Here is a 12,121-nt window from a genome sequence, read left to right on the forward strand (position 1 = left end):
AAGTAATCCTATCCAAACCCATTCTATCATATCCAGAACTGCATTGAAGAAAATATTTTGTCTTTCCTGAATCTTTCTCTCATTCCTATAGTCCTTTGGTAATGGTAGTGATAAAATCATCTTTGCGCTAATATATTTGCTGATGAAAGACAAGTGTCTCAGCGGGCAAAAGCCAGACAGAGGCAGCACTGATCTGGTGGCTGTACCGTTGGGTATCTTGTATCTTCATAGAATCCCTAGTATAAGAAACTTGTTTCAAAGATTTTAAAAAGCGCAACCTTGTTTACAAATTTTGACTCTTTCTGAGAAAAACCGACCACTACTAAAACCTTCATAACTTCCGTACCGTGCATGCTAGAAATGAAATTAAGTGTCAAATTGAAGCTAACATCCTCAGCTTTCCAACGAATCCAAAACCGCATTCCAACTCCTTCTAATTTTTCCGCAATCTCGCTCCCGCGTGCAGAAAGGTTTGCTGCAAATTTTCGTTTGGCTCAATTTCATCACGTGTAAAACAGCTGTTCTTTGCATTCAACCTTAGAATTAAGTGTTCCATCTACAAGTTATTCAATAATCATTACAAGTGTTTATATGAAACTATACAAAGCGGCTCCCACTAGTTTTGACTCCAATTTAGTGAATTAAATCCATCTTTCAGTGTTTTTACCCATTCATTCAAAGCCACATTCAAAAGCATTTGTCCTGTTTGCAATAATTCCTGTTTCTCTCTGAGTTTGCTGGGGGAAATTGGGATTGAAACTGTATTTGTTGAGTTTGTATCCCTGGAACCTGTTTTCTCTCCTTTCATCTCTTTATCTTGCATATTGGGGGGGATTGAGGGTGAAGGGGGAAAGAGTGACATTGCGTTTGACTGAACCCACACAAAGTATTATTCTATGCTGCATTATTTTTCCTATCCATACTCCTTCTGATTAAAGAGATTGTTAATTGTAACATCACCCCATTGGTGATCCTTGTATAAATATTAAATAGTGTGATATATATATTGTGAAATCCATAAATATTTTAACTTTGCCAAACAGCCTGCTTCCTGGTTCAGTGAGACTGGGGGGGATTCAAAGAGAGGGGCGTGATATAAGGGTACATCATTCAGAAATAAAAGAACTTATAGACAAAAATAAATAATTAAGGGTTCCAGCTGTGCATCACACGCTAGGCATTGACTTAGGTGGAGTGCCGGGTTGAAATCACTTACAAGGCAGCAGACTGCGTGGCCTGTATAATTCCACCAACTATGGTGGTGGTCTGCTGGAATGAGCCAGTAGCCAAAAATGCTGTACAGTGAGCACCTTTTGCAAGCGGCTCAGTGCTTGGGAGCACAGGGTGGGTGATATGAGGTAATCTACCCACTCCATGACCAGGTCTGGATGATATGGGGGAAGAACCTATACTTGGCATAGACCTGATCATTAGGCATCCCAACAAGGCTGGTCCTTGGGTGGAAGATCCAGCCCTTGGCCATCCTCCTCCTCCTGCAGCGTCCCAGGGTGACTGCTGAAACAAATGATGCATTCATCATGCCTGTATACGTTCGTATGCTCGTCCTTTTCGCATATACTTGCATAATAGCCTGGCACTTAAGGGGTTAAGTGGCAACACCCGCAATGACACATTACTTGGTAAAGAAAGTAAATAATCTAGGGGGACCGGGATATTTTCTTCTTATCTCAGATAAGCACTAATGGTGCTAAAAAGGGACCTTCCACTCCTCCAAACAAACTTTGAATTGAACTAAAACGAGCTTGTCCGCTTAGATTTCTGTAACATAGTGTTTGTTGCTGCACCATAGCTCAAACGCTGCAGCGAATTTAGAAACAGGAAGAAAGCCTTTGTCGAAATCTGAAGAAAACCTACTAGATGACAAACCCACCATGAAATCCGTCCACTGGCTGCAAGTGGCTCAGCATATCAAATGCAATGTTTGAGGCGTGTTCGGGCAAAGTGCCAAACAACCTGCAAACACTAGAATCACATGATGTTCTGACACATTTGCTAATACTCGGTACAGATTTGATTTGAGTTGATTTATTTATAGCGCACATGTTTGGGCAGGTTTAACTGCATCTGGGCAGGTCAATCTGGCAAGTTAGAATGCCAAATACAGGGAAAAAGAAAACAAGAATTAGCAAAGACAACTGGTCTGGCTTTTGTGTAGGCTTAGAACAGGCATTTCCTGGCTATTAGATGATGCCAAATATTGGACCGTGGTGTTAGAACCTGGGCATACTTTGGATGTATCTGGCAAATTCCTATGTAGTACTTCTATAACAGCCAAAACAGTTTGCTTTGTCAATGCTTGTTTTAATAGGAATCTAGTGCAAGGAACAAATGCAAGGGCACACTTATTGTTAATAAATCAAATGGATTATGTCGCACTTGGCAGAGACATTTTTATTACACCAGAAGCTGCTTCATAGCTGCAATTTAGCCATTACCCTTCAGAAGACAGCATGGAAATAACATTGGCATCTCTCTAATACTAAAGGGTTAGCTCAAAGAAATCAAAGGGGTGGGAAGTGTTTTGGGCAGGAATGGGCTGGTAGTGGGTGGGAGTAGCCATCAAACGTTGGGTAAATCAAAACAACGCTTACAGGTTGTGTATCCCCCCTCGCATCCCATCACTCTCCTATTTTGACTGCCCATGATTATAGTTTTGGCCCATATGCAGCAGTGACAGATCCACCTAATAGCCAAAACTAAAAAGGAATACAGGCTATACAGCCATCTCTTCTGCGCTTCTTTTTGCCCTCGACTATAGTCAGTACCTAACCTGATGATCTCCAAAAAGGAATTAAAAACAGTCCTCTGACGAGAGATCTTCATCATAAAAGTAATCCAACCTAACGCACACAAACGTTCTGTCCACTGTCAACTTAAGTGTATCGAATACAGCAAAACAACACACCCCCTCTAAATAAAACCTCAGCCTCTACCCATTCGCCAGGGACGGTCTTGCCCCTTGCCCTGAATTAGTGGTCTGTGGCCCACTGAGCCAGAATGAAACCATAGTTCATAGGAAGTCAACCCGGATCGAAGGATACATTCGGTTTCCGATCACATATCAGTGAAGTGGCCACGTCATCACGCTTGCCAAGTACCGAGCAGCAACATATATAACTCAATAAAAAACGCCTTCCTTTTATTAATAAAGTACACCCCAAGAGAAAGGATTGTGTCACACGCATCTTTGATTTCCCTTTCTTCAAACACCTATCAGGAAAGAATATTCCTAACCCGGCAATGCGTTTAGTTATACTTACCATGAGTAACATGGGGGTTATAGTGGATGCTAAGCCAAGCACAAACCTGCAGGGGGCTTTGATAAAGTGCATTTGATAATACTGTGCATTGCTGGACTGTGTGCATTGGACCTCTAATTAAATCCAGTGGCACTTGAGCGCTGCATTCAAACTTTAGTTGATGCAAGCGCATCTCTGGACCATATATGTCACAGTGTCAGCGATGACAGCCCTGTGACCTGAACATGGGCTCCTAAGGGTAATGTAAGAGCTTGCTGCAAAAAAATAAATGTGCCCCGCACGAAGAATAGGGGTAAATGCCAAGTGGATAGATGCTTTTTAGTGGGGACAATACCTGTATCATCTCTGTGGGCCACAGTAGAGGGAGCAGGCATACATGGTGTGGCTGTTGGGCACTGCCCCAAACACAAACGAATTGTGACAGCCAGGGCCTGAATAACTTAAGCAGTGTCTGCAACTACTGAAAAAGTGAAAGAACAATGTCATCAAAGACTTGGAGATTTGGAAGAGGTGGGGAAGATGACTGTCAATTAGGAATATTATTTTGACTTTGCTTTGCAAGAATATACATTCTCCATGCACAGTATACCCCTGGGTCATGCTGTCCTTCTTGGAAGAAGAGGATGGTTAGGATTTGGAGGACATTTTGTTGCAAAGAGGACCCTAACAACTAGAATGCCTCTGTGATATGAGCCTATGTTGTGGGCGAACAATGAAGACATATTGAAGCAGGTCTTTGCAAGTTTGGTTCCATTTTGGGCTTTTTTGATTGCATGTCCTAGTTCAAATGGAAGTCTGCACGTCTGGCTGTGAGCATATTCATGAATGTACATGTAAAGAGTCCAGATTGTTTGTCAAATAAAAAATTAAGCCACGTGTCAGTTGCTTTATTATTTAGTCAAATAGACAATGCATGTTATTTCACCTTGGATATTACTTTTCTATATCTAACGCATTATGTATACTTACAGCTCGGGTGTACATTACCTCTGTACATTTCAGACTCCATCGGTGTGTTGATCAGGAATGGGAAAGTGTCCAAGAGTGTAACTAGTGCATGCTTGTTGTTGTAAAGAGCTGCAACATGCAACACATTTTCCCCTAGTGCACCTAGGACAGAAATACATAATTTAATGTAATATATGGTGTGCTACCATTATCTTTACCATAAAGACTGACATTGTTTATTTGGTACAGACTTTCCGGACAGTGATCCACATGTGTAGGAGAGATGCGATTACATTTTTTAAATCCCATTTCTGGTTTCCAGATTAGGGAGTTAAAAAGAAGCTGATGTAGTTTTCAATTCAACACATTTACTGTGAGCAGATTATTCCCCTTTTAGTCATTCAAAAAAAAAAAAAAGACCACTCCATGGTAAAACAAAGTGCATTCATATAATAACAAAAGATCCTGAATTACATAAAGACAAACGTTTTTAGCTACATATTATTGTTAAGCATTCCTCTGCGAGTGATAACACTAAACTAAAAAAAAGCCTTAAACAGACCCACACGTCTTCAAGCACTGACACTCTTCCACTGAGGGTGTCCCGAATTCAAACAAGCATTGGCTGTCCTGGATTCAAACAAGCATTGGCAAGGCCAATAGGCCTGACTTTGTAAAGGCTGAGGATACATATTTTTAAAGCCCCCCAACGAAGAGGAACATCTTTAATTCTGCATAACTAAGCAATTCAGTACACGCCCACCCGCCCTTAGAAATATTTTACAATGCTTGAGTTTGCTACTAAAACAGGAGCACAAGATGGCGGCCGGGAATCAAAAGATCCCTGTGACCTGCCAGTGGCTGCCCTGGCCAAACAGGTAAGCTTCACCCAACCAAGGCCCACAGAGACTCTGCCTCCTCCCCAGCACCCACCTTGCCTTGCGCCATAGCCAACGCAGGCATTTTGTCAACCGGTTCGCCACTGATGTGAAACTCACCTTATGCGTGCAAGCATACGTGCCTCTCACCTCCCCCTTCTGCCAACTGACCAGCACCAACCCCTCTCCCAACCCTCTGCCTCTTGCAGACATGCAGTAATTAGTCAATAATACAATCAATACTTCTCAGGCCCACCGCCACAACAACAACAAGCCTCCACATCTTCAGTTTCTTTTTTGGAAGAGCGAGAGGATGTGAATCAATGGGGAACAGAGGAACGCAGAACCCGCAGCAATCACCCCTATTAGTTAATCTATCCAGTTATAGTCCAAGTGCAGTTGAAAACAAAGTTCTGAACCTTGGGTTGGGCTTTGTTCCGACCACTCACTATAATAAATTCCAAATGAGGATAGAGATAGAACAGCTACTCCGGAAGATTCACTTGAAACAGTATTTTATGGACAAGGAGTTCGCAAAAACTGTGAATGAAAGTGGATTAAAGAAAAAATCAGATTTCGATCCTCCGGTAGCAAGTTATACCCCAGAGGCCGTAGTATTTACCAAAAGAGTATGGCATGACCTTACCTGTTTAGAGAGAGAACATACTCCTCGTAAATTTCAAAATCTAAGCACTGTTGAAAGGAGAGCTATAACATCTTTGGCCAAAAATAACAGTATCATTATACGCAAAGCAGACAAAGGAGGTGCAGTGGTGATCCAGGATAGGGTAGCTTACATTGGTGAATGTGAACGACAACTTAGTGATATCTCTTACTACCGCAGTCTAACTGACGATCCTACAGAAAAACTATCCATCCTTATCAGAGAAAAAGTCGATAAAGCTTTGTCGAGAGACTGGATCTGTAAACAGGAATATGATTATCTTATAGTGTCCAGACCTTCGGTTCCAAAGTTTTATACTTTGCCTAAAATTCATAAATCCTTGCTCAATCCACCAGGACGTCCAATCGTTTCTGGAATAGGGTCATTGTTGGAACCACTAGCAAAATTTGCTGACAAATTTTTGAAACCGTTTGTCCTCAATATGTTTTCATATCTACAAGATACCACTGATGTTATAAACAGCGTGGAACATGTGAATTTTGATCCTGAAACTCAATTGTTAGTTAGCCTGGATGTTGTGGCGTTGTATACATGCATTCCCCAACAAGATACACTCGAAGTATTGGAGAATGTATTATACACTAAAAGAAGCTCAGGAATCACACCCAATAGTTTTATTCTGTGGTGTGCAGAAATGGCTCTAACAGAGAGTTACTTCATGTTCAATAATGAATTATACCATCAAATACATGGCACAGCCATGGGCTCCCCTGTGGCACCTACGGCTGCGAATTTGTATGTAGAGAATTTCGAAATAGAACATATCTATCAAACAACCAATCCCTTCTTCTCGAAGATTTCCTTATGGCGGAGATTTATCGATGACATTTTGATAATATGGGATGGTACGGTGAGTTCTTTTCTGGAATTTTTTGAATGGATCAACCAACTGAATCGATATTTAAAGTTTACTTGTACACAGAGCTCAGAGAAAATTGACTTCTTAGATATAACGATCTGGGTTGACAAAACACAGAATAAATTACAAGTTAAACCTTTTCATAAGTTAACAGACAAGAATGCCCTGTTAAGTTTCAATAGTTTTCACCCAAAACATACACGAGAGAATCTGCCATTTGGACAATTCATTCGGCTGAAAAGAAACAGCACGCTGAATTCGACGTTCCATGTAGAAGCTGAACAATTGAAATTCAAACTGTTGAATAGAGATTACCCCAAAAAAATTGTTAAAAGAGCATACAAAAGATCCACTAATAACCATCGGGAGGCTCTATTAGAGTATCGTCCCAAAAATCAGAATAGAAATGATATTGTGTTTGTGAGTACTTATAATGAAAAAACAAATGAAGTCATCAAGATTATCAAAAAGAATTGGCACGTACTTACAGGTGGAGAAAGTCCATTGGAGAGCCCACTATGCGCGTACAAGAGAGCACCTAATTTGAAGGAATTAATAACTAGAAATGATATTTCTCAAAGACCTAAAGAACAACTGAGCATCACACAAGCATGGGGTCTACCGACATTAGTAGGGCATGCCCCCTGTGGTAAATGTGTCAACTGCAAATTTACCAGCAGAACAAAAGAGGTGGATTTGGGACTCCCACAATTGTGGAATCAAACGACATTCACCAATTGTAACTCAACACATGTGATATATGCAGTATGGTGCCCATGCCAAAAGATTTATATTGGCATGACTGAACGTAAAGTGACCACACGCATAGGAGAACACAGGAGTTGCATTCGCAACCACAACACAGTAGCCCCAATGGTAAATCATTTTATGATTCTGAACCATGATGCAGATGAATTGAAATGGACAGTCTTGTGGAAACTAAATAGAACAAGCAACCCTGATGCAGATATAAGGAAATTGCAGTATAAGGAACAATGGTTGATTGTTCTCACAGATTCAGTCACTAAAGGACTCAATGAATTTGAGAGTTGGAAACATTGATTGTTCCTCCTTGACCAAGTCAACATTGCGATACTTAGATGAGTCAGTATGCGGAGTGACAACAACCTTAGATAACAACATATACGGTACTTGGTTTGTGTCTTGCACTCTGAGGTACTCACACCCATTTACACACCCACAATGATGTGGTATATATACATACTAGTCAACAAGCCGGAAACACACCTTATAAAAATGTATGTGTGTGAAGAACCCGGACAGGGAGAAACCCAGAAGACTACTTTTGCTAATCTAGAGTCAAGTGCCAGTCAAGGAACAAGTGGATTAACTAGCTGTGCACGAGACAATGTCCCATAACTGTTAGCGTTGCGGTCAATACTCGGAATATTAGGCACGAAGGCTCGAATATACAACGCCTATACTTACCGACCATGAATTAGTTGGTAGTTTAGGCCGCCCGTGTTAGTATTGATTGTATTGACGTTCGGGACTGGTCACATAGGTGTAGAGGCTGTGGAGCGTCAAAGGCAAAAAAAGTTGCACACGTGACACACGAGACGTGGAAAACGACGTGGTACGAGATGGCCTGCAAGACACGTGATACGGAGAGTATTCATGTGACTCTAGCTAACAAGGTTAAAGCGATGTGCCGGGAATAATAGAGTTAGCTATGTTGTAGCAGGACAGCGAGAGGATTGCCACAAGCTACAGATAACGTAAGTCTACTTCATACCATTTAGGTAGGAGTGGGACAAATAGAAACAGCAAGTGTGTGACTGAGGCGTAAAATAGATATAGATTGTTCTGACTCTCCACCTGTGAACTTTTCTCTTTAATTTTAGGGACTCTCTTTTTGAGCGTAACACAGGACGATAAAAACGGAACGTTATAGTGTCTATGCCGAAGTGAGCTCGAGGGAGTCCGACCCCGAATGCAGAAGCAAGGAAGCCAGCTTCGTGAACTAAGGAAATAGTTACAAATAAGAGCGGTGCCGCACTGACATCAGTTTTTTGCGAACTCCTTGTCAGTATACAGTATACAGACATCAGGTAATGACATTGCCCAGCGTTTAGCATATGGGTGTTGGTGGTAGCACACTTTACTATGGACCCCACAGAGTAAGTTAAGAGTGATGCTGCTACAGTTGTTGACATATAATCTTTGGTCAGTGAAGAGAGGTAACAGTAGGTAACTCAGACTAAGGTTACTGTACACGGTTGAGATGGACTAATAGTGTTGACCTGGGTATCCTCTGAGATGGTACTAGAGACATTATGAATAAACCATGGTCGATATGTTGACTGTTTTTGTAAGAGTGTGCAACTTTCACTCTGGATATACACCGATCGAGTGCCCTGTTTTTTGTGTTTTTCAGAAATTGAGTAGTCCCGCATAATTGCTTGGACCCTCCCCTTGAATATACCGGTGTCGAGTGACTCTGTGAAAGCACAACACGGTAAGCCTTAGTATAGTGAACTTAGACACTGACTAAGTTGATCAACAACAAAGAATGTTTCTCATTATTGACTGTTGATTTTTGGTTTATATTCCCCTTTATTTGTTTTGTGTGTCTCCAGGTTAAGAAAGAAATATTGTAAAATAAGCTATAGCTTGAGAGCATCCTTTATAGCGAAGGGTTGGGCAGGATTGAACCAACCATAAAAAGAAGTGAGAAGGTTGAAGGGTACAGATGGTCCCCCTGACGAAGTTCTTTAACATTGTGGTGAACAGGATTGTTGAACGAAACATGTTGGGCAATTATGGTATTGTGATTTTGTGACGATACAATACAAAAAGTATAAATTTATTTGGTCTTCACCCCCGGGTAGCACTAGTTGGGGTAGAATTGTATAGAACCAATGCTAGATGTTATCGGTGGTCTCCTTTACTTATAAGGAACCAGATAGCTACCGACCATTGTGTGTCTAGAGGCAGAGTGTTCTCCTTCAAAATATTATACAACACTTAGCTTTGTATAGGTAGGATGTCACAGAATTAAGCACAACACAGGTTGCTTTATTTATGGGTATGGTTCTTATGAGACATGTTTGTAATAGGATTTTTAGGAATTATTGTATTTTTAGAAAAGGTGTTTTATAAAATGTTATAAAGATATGTGATGTTGATTTAATAAAATAGTGATATATAAATAATGTGTCAATTTAGTATCTGTTAGCTATAAAGCACGAGGTATCTCTGGCCTAGGGGACACCTTAAGGGGTAACCAAAGACGTGAGGTGATCTTTTGTTGTATGAGTGTCCTTCATTGTTGTGTGAGGAGCCTGGTCACCACGTCGTTAATTTGGCTCCACGTCTCTATATGGTTTTTGTATGCAGTAATTAGTCACCTTACAACCTCTAGAGGAATGTCCCACGCATGTATGTCTCCCTACCAGGGACTTCATGATTATCTTCACAAGCCAGGTCCTGGCATGCAGAGGCCACCAACTTTCATGCACTGTCCCTGTAGCTATACTGTCACCATGGTACCCACCACATCTCCACCGGACCAGCCAACTAGTTTGACTCACATGTAGCGCCTGGGCAACCCACTGATCCACCCAGGACTTCCCACTTTGGAGCTTCTTGCCTATTGCCACCCAGCCTGTACACTCGCACTTCTCACTGCATGTGCCTTCTTAGCGCCCAGGCTCATCACTCGTTTTCCTACACTAGTTCTCCAGCACTGGCACTGCCTTCATTATTGCACACCCGCCAGGTCACATGCACGGTACATTGCTCTGCACCCGCTCTCATTGTCAAAACATTGTCCGGGAGGTACACTTGATCCTGCCTCCAAGCACGGCACTTCTTCTCCACCCAACTGACAATATCTTCCCATCTAATTCCTTCCCAATCCCACAGGTTAAACAGCCGAGCCCTGATTAATTGGCTCACTATTACTATCACTGCCTACTGTTCTATGGTAAGACCATACTACTACGCATGCTCGAATCACTATGATCACTAGCACAGTTGTGTCTTACATCTCTGTTCCCAACTCTCTGACCTCATTCTTTTTATTATTTTTTCTCCTTTTCTCCCCCCTTACTTCCTAAATGTTTCTGAATTTCAAATTTGTTTTAGTAATATGTCATGGTATGAATCATACTCACATTGTGATCCGTATCGTCGCCGTTCACCCACTTCATTACTGTATGCAACATGTTGGTGAACACAAATTCTTCTTTCCCAGATCTGAATACACCAATTTCTGATCATCATCAATTGCCATTGGTCACGATCACTGCCAACTGTGGCAACGTGTTTAAACGCCATTGTTTTGACACCATGTGGGTGTCTATTCACAAATGCCACTCTTGTCCAACTTGTAATAAGTACGCTGGGTTCCTTCACATGGGGCCTTGATGCTCCACACTACACAACTACACCGCACGATCACGACAGTCTTGAAAAAGACCCCTGTTGGGTCGAAACACGTGTCGGCACAAGTAGCTAATAAAAGCACTTAGAATGTAACCTCTACGCAATACTCGGCTCTAATTTTAGATATGAGTCCAGATACAGCAAAGTGCCAGCACATGGCTTGAGTTCAGTTCCCACGTCCAACCTAATTGAACTCTACTTAAGACACCAGGGCCCCATCTTTTCTGGAACCACTCGCCTGCTGCAGGACGCAATAGTGAACCCCATGGAAAAGCGCAGTGATTGACACTTTTCAGAGCTTCCACCCCCCCCCCCCCATAGTTCACTTGTACATTGTTTTAAAATACATTTTGGGTGGTTTCCAAGGCTCTTTAAGTTTTAAAAGTCGGATCTCTGCTTAATTTACAATGTGTGTTTGTCATATAGTGCCTTCGATTTTCTTTATTGTCACCAGAGTAATCTTGTATCACTATCCCGCTGCCTTTACCGGAGGGCTTGGTCCCAATGTTTTTGACAAATCTTTTAATCTTTTTTAATCTTTTTTTAATGCAGTCCTATTCTTGAGCTGAAAATTTAGAAGAACTTAGAGATTTGTTACCAATGTGTAAATGAGGGTTCTGTCTATCGTGGTGCTGGGTTCATCTGTAGCCGCTTGTTTTACGCTGTAATGCCTTATGTAAGGTGAATATTCGTGCTTAATAAATAATTTTCCATACCGTACCATAAAATCAAGTATTTTGTTTGTGCTTGAATGATTAAAAGCACTCTTCTCTTACTTTCAATTCCCTGCGGGGGAATTTTTCCTGCTCCTCCATGCTCTCGGTTGCATGAAACAAAAGCTATTTAAAATGTGCAAAATGTTGGCTGCCCAACCACTGAGAATTAACATGGCCAGAGAGACAGAGGTGCACCTCACTGAAGAGGCCCAAAAAGGCAGAAACACATATTTGTGTCTGCTGTTAGTACTCTTGTTCAGAGGAGAATTGCCTAGAATGCTGGTGCTTGACAGCCCTTGTGGCAGGATCAGACTGATTTGCAAATTTATATTTCTCCTTTGTGG

The 12,121-nt window shown here is 41.6% G+C and overlaps 1 protein-coding gene across 1 annotated transcript in view; it reads right to left on the bottom strand.

The window, feature by feature from the left end:
* Nucleotides 1-12,121, bottom strand: part of LOC138491789 (transient receptor potential cation channel subfamily V member 6-like) — a 599,702-nt gene that overhangs the window by 487,632 nt on the left and 99,949 nt on the right. The window contains exon 3 of the mRNA XM_069618497.1: nucleotides 4,269-4,391. Coding sequence (XP_069474598.1) covers nucleotides 4,269-4,391 — 123 coding nt within the window. The remainder of the gene's footprint in view (nucleotides 1-4,268; nucleotides 4,392-12,121) is intronic.

This window comes from Ambystoma mexicanum, chromosome 10, assembly GCF_040938575.1.
Source record: "Ambystoma mexicanum isolate Mex_15411 chromosome 10, UKY_AmexF1_1, whole genome shotgun sequence".
Taxonomy (NCBI): Eukaryota; Metazoa; Chordata; class Amphibia; order Caudata; family Ambystomatidae; genus Ambystoma; species Ambystoma mexicanum.